Source organism: Semicossyphus pulcher, unplaced genomic scaffold (assembly GCF_022749685.1).
Source record: "Semicossyphus pulcher isolate SPU_LCO1_2020_fin unplaced genomic scaffold, fSemPul1.0.p SCAF_21, whole genome shotgun sequence".
Classification (NCBI taxonomy): Eukaryota; Metazoa; Chordata; class Actinopteri; order Labriformes; family Labridae; genus Semicossyphus; species Semicossyphus pulcher.
Window position 1 is genome coordinate 9,532,467 of NW_027211695.1, and position 22,466 is coordinate 9,554,932.

General features: G+C 40.5%; 1 protein-coding gene across 1 annotated transcript in view; it reads left to right on the forward strand.

The window, feature by feature from the left end:
• plcb3 (phospholipase C, beta 3 (phosphatidylinositol-specific)) overlaps positions 1-22,466 on the forward strand; it is a 54,827-nt gene that overhangs the window by 15,342 nt on the left and 17,019 nt on the right. Inside the window, exons 2-7 of the mRNA XM_069671839.1 lie at positions 1,668-1,754; positions 17,053-17,121; positions 19,591-19,728; positions 20,063-20,142; positions 20,243-20,296; positions 20,589-20,661. Of these exons, the coding sequence (XP_069527940.1) occupies positions 1,668-1,754; positions 17,053-17,121; positions 19,591-19,728; positions 20,063-20,142; positions 20,243-20,296; positions 20,589-20,661 (501 nt within the window). The remainder of the gene's footprint in view (positions 1-1,667; positions 1,755-17,052; positions 17,122-19,590; positions 19,729-20,062; positions 20,143-20,242; positions 20,297-20,588; positions 20,662-22,466) is intronic.

A 22,466-nucleotide genomic window follows, 5' to 3' on the forward strand; every position in this document is an offset into this window, starting at 1 on the left:
CTACCCCCCACATTGACAAATACCAAAGTGTGGTCGGTGGTGAGTTGTTTTTGTGTTGCATTTTTACTGTATCTTTTTCTGAACGTACGTTGGTGGGAAGGTTTTGTGTAGGTTCTGATATCGATGCACGTGATGACATGTGTATGAGTCATCTGTCACCGTAATAACAAACAATCTGGATCATCATTGCTTTTTCTCAGGATGTCTGGACAATATGTTTGTCTGTTGGACCAGAGTATGACAGCTTACCACTAATTACAGAACCAGTAGCTGCGTGTTTGTGTGTGTGTGTGTGTGGTCATGGTATCTAGCATTTGACCCCTAAATGATGATGCTAATGACATGTTTACGCTGGCTCTTGTGGCTTCATTATGCTTCACATGAATGAGATCTTCATGCAGGCCACATTGTGTGGTTCCAGCATCAAAACAGCTGTTGCACGTCACTTGACACAGACACAATATCACCGTCTCTTCTGTTTTCCTGTTGTCTACAATCCCACAATGGCAGCATACACGTGTTTCATCCTAACGTATTGCCGTTTTGAACAACAATCATCACAGGGCTCATGTCTATTACGACCCCTAAGAGAGCATGTTCAACATAACAAGAAGACTACATTTAATTTTAAATTAAATAGTATACAAAGTGACCTAACAGAAACAAGAGCTTTAGGAGTCCAAGGAGCCAAACTGGCTTAAATATTCAGTGCTTAAATTGAGTCTTTTCTCCAACCTTTTCATAACATTGACCATATTCTGTAGTATTCCTTTTTAAAAAAGAAATCAATTTCAACAAATTCAAACCAAATGTTTTTCTTTTTTATCAGCTCAAATTCAACCCACGTAGCCCTGTCCTAAGCTGTAGGCTACTGTAGCGTTAGCATTCTTCTGTTTACTAGCCCTTCCACTGCCTCACTGAGTGACATGTTTATAAAACTATAAAGTAGCTGCTTTTTACTAAATCAGCAAACAGCTACTTTCTCCACCCTTTCTCCACCTACAGTGTTAAAGCCTGTGTATTTTTTCTCATTCCTTTTCAGATAGCTTGGTGTCTTGCTTGTCCGTTCAGCACGGCTTGCGCTTGCTAGTTTTCTTCAGTTAGCGTTAGCAAAGAACAATATAACCTTGTTTAGTTAGAACAACATGGCACGCAGTGATTTAAACGGACAACCGAATGGCATGGTTTTTATTTAAATGAAATTTTAAACTAAATTGTACTCAACAATTCACAGACTCAAAAATAGGAGTCTAAACTAACATTTAGCTAATGTTTACCCTAACTCTCTTTCATAAAGATCCATCAGAGTTCACAAACTGACTTCCTGGTTTGATTCAAACCTACTGTACTTATGCAGTAGTTTTCCCATTCAATTCAGAATTTTATTCACCAATATGTTTGTGCTAACTTTCAATTATAGCTACAGTATGGCTAAACTGCTTACAAATACCCTCTCTGATCATCTGAAAAATTGTATTCAACCTATTCAGAGGTCAAGCACAATGTTGCCATGGTTCCAAACATCAGCATTTAACTGTTAATACAAAAACTTGTAATAAAGCTATTTTAAGAGTAATTTTGATTTAAGTACCCTGGCAACCGGAGCCCACTCCCTTTTATTGTTGTGCATTCATCACTTTAACATCTTTATTTCTGTTGTTGTCTAGGAGCCCAACAGCGGGCACCCCACCCTGGTAACCCTGAAAGTCGACCCAGATGGATTCTTCCTCTACTGGACTGGAGGCTCCAACCTGGTGAGGCAAACACAAACACACACACACACACACACTCGCACACAATTCTTGGTCTCAAAGCATGCCAAATGGACTGTGGCCTATCTCAAAGCAAAGACAGATATGATCAATTACAAATGGGCCACTCTAAAGTGGACCACAATGGATTTTTAATGCCCCAGCGTGGTGCCAGTATGGATGAAACGCTTATTGTTTATTTCCGTTAACTTAACCACATATCTCTATGTCTGTTATTGTGGATTTATCTGGTCCATTAGTTCAGACAAAATGGCTTTTATCAATTTGTATCGGTCTTGTTTGCTTCCGCTCTAGTCTGTTCCCCCTCTTCCTCTTGTCTTTGTGGTCTTCATCCTTTTAGTCATCTATCTCTTTCACTCCATCAATCTGTACTTCCCATCAACCTCCCATGGTTGATAAACAAATCCCATCCCATCTTCCTTTCCCCCCTCTTTCTTTTGTCTGCAGTCCTTCCATTAATCTATCCATCCCCTACATGTAAATATATCTGTGTGATGTTAATTTACTCAGAACATTTTGCAAGGCCTGTTGGATCAAATGACACTTTAGAGCAGCTCAATTAACTCACCCAACCTCCCCCATCCTATCTCTCATCTGTGTTTTCCTCTATCTCTCTCACTGACACTCACAAACACACACTGCCCCTCTTTTTTTATTTCTGGCTGTCTATTTATCCTAAAGGCATGTATGGAATTACCTGTTTATAGCCAATATTATCACTGCATTGTTTCTAAGTGTGTGTGTGTACATATTTGGGCCAGAGCACACGTCATCCTGTGTGCCTTCACGTGTGTCAGCATGTGTTCATGCACTCACATTACAGACAGATGCTTTAAATAATCGTTTCATCCTTATGTCTTAAGCTTGCACATGCTCGTGTGTGTGGCATTGAGATAATAGGCCATTTGGTGCCTGAGGCGCAACAGTGACACTGTTAAGCAAAAAGACTGGCTGTCAGTCATTAAATCTGTTCAGGGTTGGGATGTAGCTGAGCCATACAATAACTTCAAACTTTGTGAGACAAGCTTTATTTTAAATCACTTGGGAATAAAGGGGGAAAAAAGAACAACAGAAACAGGCTGAACTCTTGTGAGTGTGGCCGCAGAAATAGGTGAAATACTTCTTAAAACTGACTTTGATGCTTTCTTGGATCAAGCCATGTAAATGATTCATTTTCATAATACCATGTCAGATTTTATCTGTGAGCTAAAACAATTCCCAAGTCAAAGCAGCTTCCTGCAGCCTCCCTGGAAACCGGGTGCCACCTCATTTGCCTCATGTGCCGCACTGTTTGGCTTTTCTGTCACTACTTACTTAGAGCTTTTCATCTTTGTTAATGTTGGCGGCACTGAGCTGCATTGTGGCCACTATTCTTACTGCAGTAGCGGGAAAGCTGCTCGCTGTCGGCCACAGAAAATCAAATATGCCTCTAAACATCCAGACCACCCAGGCCAATTACGGGGAATTGTGGGTATTTAGACATGTGTTCAGAACCAGGGTCACTAATAATGGGAGTTCACTTTTATGTTTAGTTTTTAAAACAATTTGATGTCCAAAAAGTTGTTTATTGCTTCTTTTAAATTGTTTTTTTAATCATTTCTGCTGTGCTTTTGAACTGTTCTTTCCCAGAGATCACTTGTCAGTTAAAGTGTGTGGCCAGTGCTTTGACGCACACTTGAATGTAAAGATCCGGACTGTGGCTTTACAGAAGTCCTATTTTAAAGTGAATGAATAAGGACTTGAGTGATGCTTTAATTCAGCGTTGTGGCTCCCCAGGAGATTTCCAACCAGAGCTGGAAAGAAAGAGGACACTGCAACACAGATATCCAGCTATTATTAATGAGAACAGTTAATACGCCTTTACACAGATGACAAGGGTATTCTGGATGGAACCCATTTCTCTGAATAGAGGGACCCAAAATATTTGATCTCCAGTGCAGTTTTTATTTTGGCTGCTCTGCTTTTAATACGTCAAACAATAGAGAGTTTGAAACTAAAGTCGCCTGGAGTTAAATTTAAGGATTCTTTCCCTTTGTGATGATGTATTATATTTACTTTGTGATCATTGTGAGAGTGGAACTGGATCACTCCTGGTTTAAGTGATTTTTAGAATCTCCGCCAAGGCAAGCAAGGATGGCCAGAAACTTTGTAACAATGCTCATCTTTGGATGTGAGGATAGAAAAGTACGACTGTTTCTGCCAAGGTTAGAAGGATGCAGCTTTTACTTTTTTATTTAGGACAGGTACACTGTTATTAAAAATCTCGCAACGTACGGGCCGGTATCATCATTTGTGTTAGCCAGTTAGCATCCATCTCAAAGCACTGCAAAGCCCTGATAAACAATCTCAAAGCAAAATTAAACATGGCAGGTGAAATAAAATGATGTGACTAATCAGAAAGGATTAGCACTGAAGGCCCCGCCCTGAAAGTTCCTGGACCTTTGGAAAGTACTATCCCCCCCGAGCAGGGACTTTTCAAGAGGTAAATCAATTACCCCGGAACTAAATTTAGACCCTGGTTCCTGCTATCGAAACGCAGAGTTCCTCAAAAGGTTCCTACTTCCTGGGGAAAAAACCTGGAGTGGAGAAGCACCTTAGTTATCACTCTAGCGTCAGTTTGGCGTGTGCATGGCTCTGTGGTATAATTAGCAATAATAAATGTGCAACGTCCAGTTTCACTTTCAAAATCAAGCTGTCAGATAAGCGATGATTAATAAGCAACATCTGGTTAGATAAAGCTTGGTGACAACACACTTCTTATGGCCTTTGAACGTCAACAACAATTAACACATGGTTGACTGTGGCAGTTTGGTTATGTATAAGCACAAAAAGGGTTAGGAAAAATGTCAGTGGTTTGGGTTTTTTGTACATACTGTAGTTACATGACTTGACTAGGTTGATTAACGCATCCAATATGACACAATTAACATTTCTTTGTTGTGTAACAAGCATACATTAGCTTAGCTACAGTAGCTTTAAAGTGAAAATCTTGAAGATTTTTATTTAAATAAATAAACATTTTAAGTCACTATCTATCGCTGAAAAAAAGGTAACACAATGGTGATTGAGCCTATGGCCCACTGATGAAAGCCTTTGCATAAACAGTATTACGGACTGGGTGTCTGTGGCGACCCTTTGCGGAAAAAATCCCAAGTGGCGCCCAGTTGGTGATGTGTTTTCCATCACCCAGCAGTGGTTGGTCTGCCAGAGAGGGTAGGCAAACACACTTGTGGGTAAAGCAGCTGCTTTTCCAGTCTCTGCAAGTGTTGCGAGTAAACAGTAATCTACTATGGTTGAACAAACAAAGAAAAGATGAAGATGAAGGCAAACAGTCTGAAAAGGAAAGCGACTGTCAGGGAGAAAAATCCAGAGTTACAACCGGAGTCAACTGTGGGTGTCACACATGCCACACTGGTTGACTATCTAGTAAGTGTGCTCCTGCAATTACATATTATCGCCATAGGTGCAGCCAAAGAGAACAAAACTGAGATCTTCAAGATTATAACTTTAACAGAAGTCAACTTTTAAAAGAGGTCCACATTGACTATTCGTTTCATACAGGACACGAACCCCTGTGGTTTGGACAAAAGTTCTGTGTTGGTTTGACCAATCCATCGCCCTCAATTGCAACCCAGAACAGATTTCCGGCACTCAGTTCAGTGTCCTGCTAGAGGGGAACCTACAGTGTCTTATTTTGACACATTGGGCCATTGACCACGCTGCTGTATTTCACAACTAGGGAGTGTGAACGGGTTTATAATGGAAAATGTAAGAAAAAGCTCAGCATACTTACGGCCATATTGAATAATATAGTTTAAAAGAGAAGGCCATCTTGAACGTCTCTAAATGACAATGCATGTTCCCCAGTGTGTAGCCCATAGCATGTTCCAGCCCTTTCCCATTTAATCCATCCATCATATGTTTTCATTCCTCTCTGACTTTATTTTAACTCTCTTCCTTCTCACATTTTCTTAAACATTTCCTCTTAAATCTGGTTTATCTCATTCCCCCCCCCCCCCCTCCTGTGCATCCATCTGATTATCTGTCCTTTTGTACAGGTATTTCTCCTCATCTCATCCTTCATCTCTTTCTTTCTCTTCACTAATCACCATCTGTTTCATCTCACCTTCTTCTTAGGCCTCACTCTGTTTAACATCTTCCTTTACGTAACTCTACACTTCTTCCAACATGTCATTAGTTTGAGAACAATATTCTTCCTCCTCGACCGGTCAGCTGTGCCTAACATTTTCTTCCTCCATACCTCTTTTCTAATCTTTGACATCTCTCCACTTCCTCCCCTCTTCTCTCTGTTATCTCCCTCTCTCCATCGTTACGTAATGGGCAGTGTACATACAACTTCTGACGTGTGTTTGTGTCCAGAATTTTCCCATAATGCTTGAGTCAGTGGCGATAACCAACTGTCGCTGACAGACGCACACACACACACTTAGACACAGTGGCTTGGCAGTGAAAGAAGGAGACACACCCGAACAAGCACCAATCTGCACTGTTTTTCTTTCTCTTTTACTCACTGTTGTTTGGTCTTTTTGTCTTTCAAGTCCAGACTATTAAAATCACTCCTCTATTTACACTTGGAGATAAAGTTGTCACGAACATGATCAATTGCAAATTTTTACTTGAAAGAGTTAACTTTATCTAACTGAGCAGCAGCTACAGTTGTGATTTATATTGGTTGTTATCCCTTGGGTGTTCTGCGGGAATAAATCGAGTCGGGTACACAGGGGTCGGATTTTATAAAAATATTTAAAAGCAGTGACAGCGGGACTCGGCAACATAACATATAGGCTGTGCTAAATGTTAGTGTAACATGTTTGATAGTGTTTGATGTAGCACCTTTAAGAGATGTGCTCCCAGTCTGTTAAATTATGCGATTGGAAGGCAGGTTTGTTCCAAGCGGTCGCTTTAATTAAACAGTATGTATTTCACTAGTTTCCTTTAAACTTTAAACTGCTGTAGTCGTTCCAAACAGAACATATTTGGATAATCTATTATATCCAAGTGTTTAGGACTTGTGACCTTTCATTGACCTCTAAGGGACTAGAATATCCAGTATGAACCCAATTCACCGCTACATCCTCAATGCTGGTTGCTGCATCGAGTCTTTCTGAAGCTAAAAGCTAAACGCAAAGTGCATGCCAGTGGCAGAGGGTAACACAAGATCCACAGGCACATCCCAAATCCACACATCTGTTCCAACATATGCTTGCTCCCTCCTGCTAATCCTGCTGCGTGTCCTTTTTATGTCCTCTGGCCTAGACCCGCCTCCACCTCCTCTTTACATTTGCAACCTAAATTAGATGTTTTAGGTTGAGATGGCAGTGTTGTGACAGATGGAGGAGAAGGGTGAAAGGGTTCTCTAAAGAGGTTGAGATGGATCTTAAACCGGAGCTGTTGATCATTTCACATTGACGAGTTGATTAAAGGGGTAGGCTGAAAGTTTGTTGATTGTTCCGTTGTGGAGGCAGCAGCTGTAGTAGGTTTGACTCCACAGCAGCCACAGTGGAACCCAGTGGTGACCAAGAGTCCAAACAAAGGTCCAAAGAAACTTGTTAAACCACTCCTGCAACATTATATACATCTGGACATGTATTGCTGTATCGCGATATTATCGTTATCGTGGGCCACATATCGCGAATCGTATCATGAGTTAGCCTGCGATTCCCACCCCTAATTGACTCTGAGGCTTCCTCCTATTAGTCAACCAAACATTAGAAGAAATGAGTCACAAGACAGATTTAATTGGTCGTTTAGTTGGAGAAGGGAAAAGCCTCAAACTTGTCTGCTGTCTGAGAGACCTATTTGCAGTGTGACTTGCCAAGCCTTCCCTTTAACCCCTTAGGGATGGCCATGAGGTAGCATATCCATGTGACGTGGTTCCTCCTTTCTGTTAGCAATAGAAAAGGACGAGGATCTGCTGCAGACACAGTGGAGCCAATGCTTTGGTTGCCACTTTGCCTGTTTAATTGTTGAGTTTCCCCTCTGGGGACCAATAAAGGATTCTTATCTTAACTATGCAACGATGCCAAAATGTCTTAAGACCATTCTTCCCTAGTTAGCTGCTCCAATCTGCAAAAAAAGTGGTCTCTCATCTACAGTTCGGAGGACAAAAACGGGGAGGGACTTTGTAATACTAAGTCGAAAATAATTTTTTGTCTCCTGTTTTTTCTGACACATTCAGAATCATTGCTGCTTTTGATATCGCCACATTTACAGGCTGCTTGCCTTGTAAGCGCTTTTAAATGAATATTTTAAATGCCTACTATAATGGTTTTTTATTTCTCTGTAATGTTGTACAGTATTTGATGCCCCCAAAAATGCGTATTAAATTCATATCATAAGCATGCAACAACTTAAAGTCTACTTAAAGTTAGAACTACAAGTTGACTAGAAAAAGCGTAGTCGGGGGCAACCCTAATTGACAAATTCTAGTTTTTGACTTTTGGTCACCATATCAAACTTCATCTCTTTATTTAATATGTCGTCCAGCTGACTTTCAGTGCAGTATTCCTTAAATATTTGTTCTTTTTGCTGTTTAAAGTTGTGGCAGCACAGTCGCACAAATGAGAAGCCTGTTCTCATACGCTTATGTGGCCATACCTGCTGAAATACCCTTGGGCAGTAAGAGGAGTAAGAGGAACAAGCCTCCCTTTCATCCTGACCTCAGACTCGACAAACCTCTAGTCATAAGTGAATCTCAGTTTTCATTGATATTTTAGTTTCAATACTTCATAATTTTCTTGCTGTTTGCACTGAATTGCAGATAATTGTGCTAAATAGCTGTGTTTACTATGAATCAGGGGTTTCCCATTTATCCAGTATTTCATCTTACACCTCATTGACTAGAAAGTAAATGTCTTGGTTACAGAGAATAGACAAGATGTAACACTGTGGTTAGATGATTAGTGTGGTTTTTAAACCTTGTGTAAAGCCTGCTCCCCACTGCACAGTCTGGCAGGCCGAACCAGGCCAGATATTAATCATGACACCTTGTCCCTGTTGAACATTTTCCACCATGCCGTTGCCAGACCAGATGATTTGTCAGCTAAATTAAACTAACAGAGTCAACTTTCTAGTGCTGCGGCGCTGGTCCTGGTGGAGGGCAGCCTCACCTGCCACAGGGGGATGATGCACCAGGCTCTGTGGCTAATCCTCCCTGCTTCTGTTTTAATTCGGCTATCCTTTTCTTCACACTTATGCCATTGGATCCTTCCCTGTTTCTACACTGCTCATCCCCCTTCAATTTGTCATTCTGTCCCACCTTAACTGCCCCATGTTTCTCTGTCTTGGGGCAGCTGGTTGCCGTCAGATAGAGGAGGCAAAAGCTGTTCAGCTAATATAAACTGAAGGATGACACTTCCTCCCTCTCTGCTCTCCATCTTTTCACTCACTTTGTCATCCACCCTGCTATCTCTGTATTCTCTCCCTCCATCCCTCCCTCTCTCTGCTTCTTTCTCCTTCTTCGTCATCGTATCCATACATTTTCTCACATGGTCCCTTCCTACCAGAGTTATTGCGCCTTAATTTCTTGCAACAACACTTCTAATCTCCCCCACTCTCTCATTCAGCGTGGGAAAGTGGGCAGGAAGCTACGCAGACGAGGGAGATGGGGGTTCTGGGGTAATTTCATTGCCCACTCTTTCCCTGCTCTTCGTCCTCCTCCCACTCCTCCACATTTCCCCTTTTCCCTGAATTCCTCTCTCTCTGTTCATGTCCTTCCTTCCTTCCCTCCCTCTTTTTTTAGGTGTACAGGTCATGTCAATTACACCTTGCCTTGCAGACATTGCCCCCAGGGATGTAATTGAGTCGTCAGAGAACTCCAATTTAGCCTCTAATGGTGTGGAATTGATTTCACATACCTTGACTAGATTTGGGGGCGGGACACTCCCAGAAACCAAAAAACAAACATTTACTTTAGTGCGTTTAACAAACACCCCTGGGGCTGCTCTGCTGTCGCCACATATTTAGTGGAGGAGTGAAAGTGGTTTGAACCATCTCGGTCTAATATAAGTGTATGTCATGAATGTAGGTGGACTGGGTTTTCAGTAGTGCCTCAACAAGAGTTGTTAACTGTTGATTAATGCCTTTTTTTTTTTAAATGAGTAGGACATGTAGGGAAATATACTAATTTCCTTTCTTGCTGATAGTTAGCTGAGAAGATAGATACCACACTCAAATATGTTGAATATAACAGATATACAGTCAAAGGACTTAGCTTAGCATAAATAGCTAACTTAGCTCTGTCTCAAGGTTAAAACGATATCCTAAAGCTCCCTAATGACTTATTACACTTTGTATGTCAAATGAATGTCATACTAGGCTAATTTTGTTACCTTCTGATAGAGCCAAGCTAGCTACCAACTCCTGTTTACTGTCTTTATGCTAAGCTAAAGTAAACATTAGCAGGTTAGTTAGTAGGTTAGACGGTAGCTTTATATTTTGTGACCAGAAATGAGAATGTGAAGAATCTTTTCACGTAAGCAAGAAATTTCCAAACATTGATATAATTCTTAATTGAAAAAAATATTAGCTGACAAGACAACCCACTACACCACTAAGCCACAGCCGCCCCAATTGTTTTAAATCATCATTTTGATTAACTAAATTGCCTTCCACTGATGCACTGTATCCATTGGTAATACTGGGTCTATGTACACGCCAGGCCGGGAAGTAACTCCAAAGTGTGTGTGTGTGTGTGTGTGTGTGTGTACAAGTGGGCCAGTTGAATTGTAGTAGAACGATTGTTGGCAGGTATAAGTAGAGATCTAATAGAGATTATCTCCATGGCTCAAGTCAAATAACCCCAAGGAATTAACTCAGAACAAGGGGTTTACACACACACACACACACACACACACACACACACACACACACACACACACACACACACAGTAAGCGGTTGGCAGGGGAAGTTGAGTGTGTCAGTCATTAATGTGACAGCTTCCTCCCTCTTTCTCCTTCTTGCTCGATCACATGTTTCATATTTTGTTGACATTATCTGTCAGAGCACATGGCAAAGAAGTATTTATTTTCACTTCCCTTCACACGTGCACACACACATGCGCACGCACAGCAGAGAAACTCAGTTCTTCACCTTATGAAGAACTGAGACACTCCACGGTATCGATTCCATTGTCTTAGTAGATGCTTGTGTGTGCCTGTGTCAGAGTATGAGCACTTTGCTAATCTTTATTCTCAGCTAATGAAACTGCAGATGTGTGTGTTTGTGTGTATGAGGGGCTTAGTAATTGAAGTGAAATAAATAACTCTGGTTTATTAAAAATTAAATCTTATTTTCGTAGTATCACTTATCACCTATATAATTAACTTTGTACCAAATCAGTTGTGAAAGTGAAATGACGCAACATTACTAAAAACAAAGTTACATGAGGCCAGAAACACGATCAACGAGTTGATTAAACAGGTTTTAAACTAAGCTGGAGCTAAGCTTAAATTATTTGGATGAGAAACCAGGCCAATGTTTCTTTTGCTTTGACCTTTGACCTCCTGCCATAGATTTCCTGTACAATGTTGGATTAAGGTAGTGACTGCTGACATTTTTACAACTAGGATTTTTTCTTCTAACTGATGACATTTGTTAACTGATCATTAACCCCTTACCGACAAGATTAAAGTCATGATTTCTTCCTCTTAGCCCTTTCTTTACTTTGCAGACATAGAACCAGAGTGAGTGTTTTTCTTACACTTATGTATGTAGCTAGAAAAATAGAGTGTATTCTATTATTATTTTACCTGAAACATAATTTGTTTGAATACATTTTGGTACATTATTTTTAACCATTTAACTCATTAGTAGCAGAGTATTTATTGGCCAAATTGTGTTTTGTCAGTTAACGGTTAAACCCTATTTACAAACGTCTACTTTCTGTCTTGCTCCATTTGACTTTGCCGTAACAACTCTCACTTCCCTTCTTGCTCTAGCTTCAAAATCACTGTACAGGTCAAGACTGATATTGAACTTCTCATCGAACTCTTGGCAAGAAGGAGAATAACAGTTGAAAGTGAATATTTTCCAAAAGTATTCCTTTAAACTACACACACTCACATATAACGATATGTTGTTCCTGCTGTCTCTGTCAGATTTTCATGTTTTGTCTATCGTGTGTGTCCTCAGTGTGTGTGTGTGTGTGTGTGTGGGTGGCTGCACACGAAGGTTTCAGTTTTAACTTCAATCCGAGTGGTGTGTGTTTGTGTTTTGTGAAATATTTATGATTACAGCAACTATTTTAGTTTTGTTTTAGTTTTTGTGTGTTGGGCCTGTATTTATGTGCGCCTGGAGACATTTGTTATGACCGTGTTGTTTATGTGTGCTTTCTTCTTATTGATGTCTAATGTTTTTTCTGTCTCCTCTTATAAATAATGTTTTTTTCTTTCTCATACATTTGGATTTAATTATCTCTTTGATGTTTTATTCTTTCTTTTTTTCTCAGTCAGAACCACTTTGGATCAATGTGTTAGCTATGATGGCTAAAATGTTTAGTGTCCACAAAGTGGAGAGGAAAGACAAAAAAGAGAGGGAGAAACAGATAAAGAGGGAGCTTCACAGAAGAGGGGTAGAAAAGGAGCGTGGGATGCCATCGAAATATTACAAGGTGTCACAGAGACAAAGTTTGAGTTGTCCCGTGCTTCTCAGGGGTATTAAGTGTCCCCCTTCTACTCTTTCTATAAACACCTTGCCAACTCTCCCATTGCGGCAGTAAAACAGTGCAAAGGTCTCTTTGTTCCACTTCTCCGATGTTTTCTTGTCCTTTAAAGTATATTAAGACCTCTCCTCTGTTCTGATTGGCCAGTTGGGTTACAGCCAAGCAATAGAGGGTGGAGACGCATGCTGTCCTGGCACTGTTCATGTCTGTGTGTATGTGTGTGCGTGTCCAGCAGGATCAGTTTCCTATATGCCGTCATCATGTGCCATTTGATAGCAGCTGTGATTGGTCATTTGAGACATATTTAGCCGAGGTGATCTTTAAACGCACACGTGGGCGCGTCAGAGGAAAGGAGTGGTGCTCTCTTAATTGTTTAGGTGCCCTTTCATATTTTAACCTTAAGAAAACGAAGAGAGGACACTGGTAAGGTAGGAGGGAGGAGGGGAAGTGAAAAGTCAATCAAAGAAATGCAGGAAGGAAAGGAGTGAGTGAACGTGGGCATAATCAAATCACTTTCACATTAGCTGTACTTATGTTTCGTTACTAAACATAGACTGACCTAATAATTATCGTCCAATCAAAAACTACATATGCACACAAATGCAGCACAGCATCAAAGGTTTCATTAAGACTGCCAGGTTGTAAAGGCTTTTTTAATTTGTTTTCTTAAAGACCCTTATTTACCTTTTGGCAGAGAATTAAAAGAAAAGATAAATACAACTTTTAGGGGCGACTGTGGCTGAGTCAGTCGTCTTTCAATCAGAAAGTTGGTGGTTCGATCCCCAGCTCCCTCAGTCTACATGTCAAAATGTCCTGGGCAAGATACTGAACCCCAAATTGCTCCTGATGGCATAGGTGTGTGAATGTGATAATTGATTGACAGTTGGGCACTTTATGTGTGTGTGAATGTTTATGTGAAAGGGTGAATGTGACATGTAGTGTAAAAGCAGCTTTAAGTGGTCGCAAGACTAGATGCGCTTTATAAGTACAGTCCATTTACCATTCACTTTTATATCTGCCCTTTAGGTATATAAGGACTGTAAGCCTGGTTAGCTTAGCATAATGGCTGGGAACAGGAGGTAACATCTAGCCTGGCTTTGTCCCAAAGTAACCAAATCTCTTTAAAATCTTTCTAAAGCTCATTAATATTATATATTATCTATCATTTATTTATGCAAGAACCAAAGTGTCAAAGTAAAATGTTTTGTTTTTATGGGGGTTATACGCTGGACTATTTCTTGGCAAGGTGCAGTGACTTCATGGCGGAATGACACCAAAAGTTTTTCATCTTAAACGTTTTTTTCGGACTGATTTGTAACACAAGATATATTGATATTTGTAGGTGATAGAAGAGAAAACACAACACATTTAGAGCTCTAAGAATAAGGATGTTGGTATTGCTTCTTTTGATCCAGAGTGTTTTGATGGGCTTCTCTTAAACTCAATAGTCCAGAATGCATTGCGGCAGCACATTCTTTGTTATCTCACCTAGAAAAACTGCTTTTAGCTACCTGCCTACGTAATCAACAAGGGCAACACGTTCACAACATTGCCTACAATTACTATGGGAGTGCATTCTGGGAAATGTAGGAAACCACAATCTGAGGCTGAAATACTTGAGGCTACTGAGGGAATTTTTTTCCCGCCTCCAAAAACAGTCAATTAAAGTCAATTGTAGCACTTTATCACAACAAGACTCCTGGAAAACTCTCATCCCGTCTCATTTGGAGCAATAATGAGCCTGCAGCCGAGTCTGAAGTGATAAATGGAGCGAGCTGTGTTTGGGCTCAGCACTGACACATGAACGGGAGGACTACAGCTGCCATGAGTAGCTAAATATTACACACAGAAACACACAGATACACACACGCTAACTGAGCAGAAGGCCGGAATATGTTAGGAATGTGCGCAGAGATGACCGACCTTCACACTCCACAGATACACAACTATGTGCAAAAACACACACGTTTCACTTCACATTCACACATTTTCCTGATCACATGCTGTCACATTTGTACTTGAAGAATTGCCTCCGCTTCTGTGTCACATGCGTATAATGTGCGCTGACTTACAAGCCTTTTCCATACACACACGCACACACCTACACACTCACATACACCCTGTCTTGCTCAACAGGTCAGGATGTTTCTCAAGTTGGGACCTGCATGTCGAGGATATGCCTGTCAGTATATTGCTGTGCCCGTGTGTGTGTTTGGGTGTGTGTGTTTTACATTGCGAGCAAGTCAGTAAATGTTAACTGTCAAAGACACACACACACACAAGCGGCAGGCAAAGTTGTAGTCTCATTACTGTGGTCTCCAAGGAGTCACCATGGCAAGAATGAAACCACGGCCTGTGGGAGAGGTGTGTGTGTGTGTGCATGTGTGTCTATGTGTGTGTGTCCCACAGACCCAGAAGCGCTTTATTCTCCCAGGAAGTAAGTTATTCTCCACAGGCCAATCAGAGGACAAAGTTTGAGACAGAGTTTGATCCAATTGGTCTGATCTTTATTACTCACAGCCTATCCCGGGGGAGGAGACAGACAGCAGGGCGATGACATCACAGCTAGAGTGAAGTAAGGAAAGGAGGAATGTGGAAGAGATGAGTTTCAAAACTTCAGCCAAAGACTGTGACTTTATGAGTTGTTGTTAATTTTGGAGAGGAAATCTGGGCTGTGTGTCCCAGATCCAGACAAAGAATGAGAGGAAGAGAGACATAAATATTTAATGTTTTTTCATGAATGAAACATCTTAAGAAAAAGGAAAAAAATGTAAATTTTGGCCTGAAAATGTCCTTTATGGCGCACATAAATCACACACAGATAGAAAGAAAGATGAGCAGAAAAATAAGATGCAGGTGACTCAGATAAAGTAAGACAGCTTGGGGGGATGAGTGCAGAGCTAAACAAATATTTACAGTGCGTCCTCCTCTGTGTTTATGGCTCATTTTATGACTGCACTCTCCATCCCTCCCATTTTGGTCTTTGCTTGGTCTCCACTTCCAGACCGCACTATCTTTGCTAGCTGCTGTGTTATATAACAGTTTCCCCTCTTCGCTCGATGTGTATTTTGTCTGTTTACATGTGCGTGCATGCATACACGGGTATTTGTGTCGCCGCATCACTCATGCAAATCTGCTCCAAAGATATGTCCAAGATATCTGAGTGCGTGTGTGCACAGTTCTCTCCAAATATCACCTATTTCTCTCTGTCTCTCTGTTTTCCATTGTCTCACACAAACACACACACACACAGTTAATTTGTCAGCGGTTGTGTTTTATGTCTAGAGAAGCAGGAGAGTCTGATAAAAGATAAATAAAAGTGGATTTAATGGAAGAGACGGAGCATAAACTTCTAGCCTGAGGAATTAATTTCAACAAAGGCCTTTATTCAAGTTTTTCTTCTCTTTCCCATCCATTCAAAAACACACTATTGTTTCAACAGCTTTTCTAGAGGCTGCTTTTTACATGAGTTGCAAGCAGATGAAAATAATGTCTATGAAGCCATATAACAAACACATTTGCCCCCTTATTTCAATTAAATGTAGTTTTTGGTGACAAACCCGAATAATATCCAGTTGTTTGAAGATGTTTTCACAGCAATATTAAATTGATATTGGAGAGAACACTAGCTCTAAGCTAGGCCAGTAGGAAAGGGGCTTCATGTTACAGTGTGTTTGTTGATGCCTTTGTGTTTAGACGCTATTATTTCACATTCATGTTGCTAATTTTAGAGCGTACCATAAGTGAGGGTTCCATCCTGACCCCCTCCCTTCGACAGTGTAAAACTTAGTGTTTTGCATTGCGACTGCTAATAAAGTTGGCTGTTCTAAAGAAAGCAAATTGTCCTCTTCATTACTGCAAAACATTTAGCTCACCACAATATTTATGTTTCCTGTAAAAACAGGAAGCTATGGAGGGGCTCGTTAAGGATATTGATTGGCATAAACGCTAGCCATAGTGCTGAATGTGAGAACATTCAAACACAAATAGTGAGGAACCATAACTGCTAGCTAGTTCGTACGTCCTGTGTGTGATGGGTATTTGTATTATCCCATGAGTGCAACGTTTTTTAAAGGTTTTCCAAGAAATTAAAAATGCTAAAATGTAATTCAATCAATCAATCAATCAAATTTTATTTGTTTGATTGATTAAGAATACCTACAAAACCTTTTGTCATTGTTGGGCCAGATACTGGCAGAAGGCTGACAATAAGGGCAAGTGTATGTTTTAGAAAATATCTATTTGATTTCATGGTAAATCCACTCAATCAACCCCATGGGAATCAAGGCATTAGGGTACATCATCTACAAACCATGAATGTCAAATGTACAAAATCTTGTGGCGAACCTTTCAATAGTCTTTGAGATATTTTAGTCCGTACCAGAGTTGTCGATCAACCAAGCGATTGACATTTCCATCTCACGAACAACACCACTAATATGTGGTAAAATTTAGAATGCTGTCCGCAAAACTTTATGACTACTGCCACTCTTCACAGCATCACAGCTGATCTCTCATCATAGCAAAATGATGTAATGCCATGATGCTGATGTTGAATTGCTGCCCAAGGGACTGACTGACGTCTGTGTGTCTTTCAGGAGGTGGAGATCCTGGACATGGCCACTATCAGGGACACCAGAACAGGAAAATACGCCAAACAACCAAAGGTTGGTAATATGTGTGTGCGTTTGTTTTTGTGTGTGTCTGTGTGGGAAAGAGAGGGAAAAAGAAGCTGTCACCTCCTGCTGTTGATAACTTTGTCCTCTGAACAGTGATGCTCAAGTGTGACTGTCACCAAAAGATGTGTGTGTCCACTGCATGCGTGTGCTTCCTCTCTCAGCTGATCGTTCAAAGGTGCTAATGAGCCTGTTGACAGATGGACCGTCAGACAGGAAGTGATATAACCAGCGACTGTTAGCAAGGAAGTCATTGTGTAAGAGGGAAGATCTGGCCGGCGGAGACTGATATAAAGCAGGGCATCAGTGGTGAAATTCAAACATATGGATGTGTTGACAGAGTGCAGGCTGGATGACATCAGTCAAAGATAACAAAAGATCGAGTTACTGCTCAATATATTACTTACTTTTAGTTCAATTAAAGCAATGAATGACATGATTTGGTTCTGCTTTTAATCAGTATGTAAGAGTTGGGGCCTTTTTGCAATAAAACCTTCGCCATCAAGTAACAAAAACCACATGTTGTGTAAAAACTGAGTTCTATTACTGTTATGTAGCAACGAAATGTGGCTTTAGGACACCTTTAGTAAAATCAGAATGTGATCAGAGTGGTTTAAATGCTTAAAGGGACAGTTCACCCAAATTAAAGATTAATTTCATGGTATCTTGTTTTGTTTTGTCGTCTTAGCTTCAGGGTTCCTTGGTTTGGATCCTGGTCAGGCCTAGGGTCTCTTTCTGTGTGATATTTGCATGTTGTCCCCGTGTCTGCGTTGGTTCCCCCTGGGTACTCCGGCTTCCTCCCACAGTCCAAAGACATGCTAGTTAGGTTAAGTGGTGACTCTTAATTGCCCGTAGGTGTGAATGTGAGCTTGAAAGGTTGTCTGTCTCTATGTGTCAGCCCTGTGATTGACTGAAAACCAGCCCAGGGTCTACCCCACAATCCTAAACTAGATAAGTAGTGTAGATAATGAATGGATGGAACTGTTTTGGTTGTACATTCTGCAACTTTGGTCTCTAATCAGTTTAATTTACAGCCTCAACATAGAGCTGATTTCTGTACACTTTAGCTGTGTCCCAATCCTGAGACTGCATCCTTCGAAGGATGTATTTAAAGGCTGATTGCATTACAGTGGCGGGCTGTAGGCTGTAAGATGCGGCTGACAAATGTGTCCTCCTTTTCCTTGGCCACGAAGGATCCAATGGGTGCATCCTTTGCGGCCCAACATATCCCAAGATTGATTGCGTGCCAATTCAAACGAGATGGCGGCCGAGGAATAAACGTTTAAATGTAAAAGTTTTTGCTTTCAACTTAAGCGAATAGCTAGCGATACACATGTTAATAATAGGTTAAGTTACGTGACGTTAGTTATGCTAGTTAGTTAGCCCTGTAGCTACCTGTTACTAGGTGACAGGAGAGGCGCTTGGTGACACAAGGGTAAGGGCGGGAACAGCTGGTGACGCAAACAGGAAATGCTCCGTAGACCAGACCATCTTATTTCAGGCTATGAAAAAACAGGCTAGCAAGAAACATGAGAAAGGCAACATTAGCAACTAGTTGGTTAACATTGTGTTGCATTTAGCAGCTAAAGTGTGAGATATTTCCCCATGGAGTTGGTGGAGACCACAACACAGCTCAACGGAGAGTGAATTTTAGACTTATATATGAGGTAGCCAGACACACAACTCCAGGGGTTGCTAACATTGCTATTTATGTGACTGATGTGTTAATAAGCAATGGTTTGGTTTTAAGCTATGGTTTTAAAAAGAACACCCGATCAATATTTGTTGTAAGATGATAATATATTATTGATGTTGTGTTACATCTTGGCTGAACATTCTGGTGATGCAGTTAGAAAGGGTTCAACAACACTAATATCCAGAAGCAGTGTTCCTGTTGCTCTGGATTTACCAGCACACACTCATAAACACCACTTTATGAGGACTACGTCTTTGGTAAAGAGTGGTTCCAAATAAAACTGTTAATAGTGAGGTCTGTGGAGGATCATTTGGAAGGAAGAGTCGCTGTTGAGCTTAAAAAAAATACTTTTTTGTTTATGATTTGACTGAACTGACCCTTTAAACTATGGCTATACTTGATGAAAATGTACATCTTGTCCGTGGCTTTGGCAGCACTTTTCTTGATAAACAGCCTTCTGAGTTAATTTATTTAATTGAAATAAAAGAGGGACCCGATAGAGAGCGAGTAATGGAGAGAATGCATAATTGATAGAGAGAGCTGCTGGTGGAGAAAGAGTGGTCTAAAAAGGAGGAAAGAGTCGTTTGGTTAATTAGATCAGAGTGCTACACCACATGCATCACATTTACTGTGCTCAGGAGATGCAGATATATGAGGAGCGGGAAGGATGTGGACTTAGTATGCACACAAAAAATAACAGTGTTGTGCACACTAAGAATTAAATAATGAAACTATATAAAAGTGCGTTTGTGTTTGTGTGTCAGGACCCAAAGCTGCGGGAGGTGCTCGGATTCGGTAAGGGCGACAACGTTGAAGGCAAGCTGGTAACCGTCGTCCATGGCAACGACCTGGTCAATACCTCCTTCCTTAACTTCCAGGCTATGCAGGAAGATACAGCCAAGGTAACCACTGAAACCACACCCATCATCCGCTAACCCTTTATTTACACTAGCATATAAAACTTCTTCCTTCATTTCTTTCCTTTCTTTAACCTCTCATTCCTTCCTCCTTAACTTGTCTCCTTCTTTCCTCAGGCCATATGCTGATTACTCACTTTACGATGTTAACATAGCAGCCTGTGCGCTTGCTTGTTTAGGAGCTGTAAAGAGGGATTATTTCCTGTGTGTGTTGTATATTGTATATAAAAAATGTGTTACTTAGTTTAACATCAGACAAACAGTCAAACAAACCTGGTTTTATCATCTCGTTCTTGTGTGTGTGTGTTTGCGTTTCTAGATTTGGACGGATGAGCTGTTCACTTTGGCCACAAACATACTTTCCCAGAATTCATCACGGAACACCTTCCTTCTCAAAGCGTAAGGACTTGTGTGTGTGTGTGTGTGTGTGTCTTATCTTGACTTGAGTAGATTTTCAGATCATGATTAGTGAATCTCTCTGTGTCTCTGTCTGTTTCAGGTACACTAAATTAAAGCTGCAGGTGAATCAGGACGGGAAGATTCCAGTGAAGAAGTGAGAAAACGCCTACATCAACCACTTTTTAAACTCTATACAGAATTATAAATGCCACCGCCTTCCACTTCTTCTTTCCTTTCCACTTCTCTGTCTCTCTTCCACTTTCGCTATCACCTCTATTTTACTTTACCTCTGGTTTATCTCTGCTAGTGTTGATGTTTGACCCACACTTTTAGTCATTATTGTCACTTCTGTGAATCTAATCCTTTCAGACTCTGTTGTCAGTGTTTGATTTGTATGTCGAGAACTTTAGATAATGACTGTTATTTCTCTGATCTCTGTCTTTCAGTATCCTCAAGATGTTTTCCGATAAAAAGAGAGTGGAGACGGCGCTGGAGCAGTGTGGCCTTGTCAATAACAGGGTAATCATCCGAAGTGATCACTGACCACAGTTGTCCTTTATACATGATGATAGTTACAGTTCTCACCCTGGGGTGTTGCAGAGCATTCTTTGCATGCCTTTACAATGTAGGGAAGGCAAAATAGAAAGAGAATTTATAAACAAGGTTTGGAGGGTTACTTTAAAAATGTATCCAGATACAGTTACTAATTACCTGTTAAAAACTGTAATCAGTAACCTAATCCAAGTATCACCATTTTAAATGAATGTAACTGATTACTTTCAGTTACTTTTGGATTACTTCAATTCTAAATCTGTATTTAATTATTAGCAGTAATTATGCACATTTAAATGTACTTTCCTAAGTATGCTATTCACGATACTTCACACTCAAACTTCAAGTAAACTTCCATCAACTTATTCCAGTCTAGGGCTTGTGTTTTTACACACCACCACACCATCCTGTCAGCGCCCATCACCAGAGACACAAACTATTTTTCAGTAGTAGTGGAAGATGACAGGTTAGCTCACATCTCTAACTGGAATTCTGTGCAGCTAACGTTAGCGGTTGGTCTTAACTGCAAATAATTTCTTTAAATGAGTTGTGGAGTCCTTGGAAAATGATAGCCAGTAGGAATAACTTGCACTGTACTGCGATGTTGCTCCCATTTTCTCCTTTGAAGACAAAATAAAAGAGAAATTTCCACCCACTGAAAGCATTTCTTCACCACAGGCCGGGGCAACCATAGACTGTTGATGGCAACTTTGAGGAGTGGTGTTGTGATACTTGTCATAGCGTGTGCGCGCAGGTGCATGGTATTATCAGAGATGGTCAGACGGACGGTTTAGAAATGAGACGTCAGATGTTATAGAGCATCTTTGGTATTATATCGTCTTCATTTTAAATGTGATTTAAAATTGTAATCCTGCTAGTAATCCCCATTTTTAATAAATGTATCTGTCATTAATTACGTCTTTTTTTCTGTAACTGTAACAGAATACAGTTGCCTTATTATGTAATGCCCTTACTTGTATTCTGTTACTCCCAAAGCCTGTTTTTAAATGTCACAAAGATTTTTTGGTTTTGTACGGATTAAATAAACTGTTATTTAGAGAGCTTTAGAGATGCTTGAAGCATGATTCTGTAACAGAGGGGTATCTGCTTCCTCCTGTTTGCACTCTTTGTGCTTAGCTAAGCTGCCTGGCTGGTGGTGGAGCAGTAAAATTTACCTTGCAGACATGAGAATGGATTTCATCTTCTCATCCAACTTTGGGCCGGTAAATGAGCATATTTCCAAAAATGTAAAACCATTCTTTTAAAGCAACGTTTTGCCACTGAGGTACAAAAAAACAAAAGAGATCAACTGTTTAAAGTGGGGGTATTATGCTGTTTCACATTTTAAGACACATATATATATAATGTTACAATGTTGGATGTCCATACTAAACGTGGGTGAAGGTTCAAATCTGTAGGTAAAAGTATGTTTGGGTAATCTTCTGCTAAAAAAGTCTAAGTTTGCTTTCAGACAGACTTTTCCAGACACTTCACTTTGTGATGTCACAAAGTGGAGAAACTCTATATTTGGGCATCTGCCCGAGACACAACAGAACTTCCTGCCCCTGGCACAGTTTAAGGACACGCCCACCCAGCAGTCTGTCTGCCTCGGAATCATTTTCACTTTATCACTCTGCTCAACGCCTCTGCTCGTCAACTTAAGAATGTCTTGAAGAAAGTGAAAATACATCAGTGTTTACTTTTCCAAAGGACAAGAGCACCAGACATTTATTTCAAATTGAAAAAGTGACGTTTACTTTTTGCTGACTACT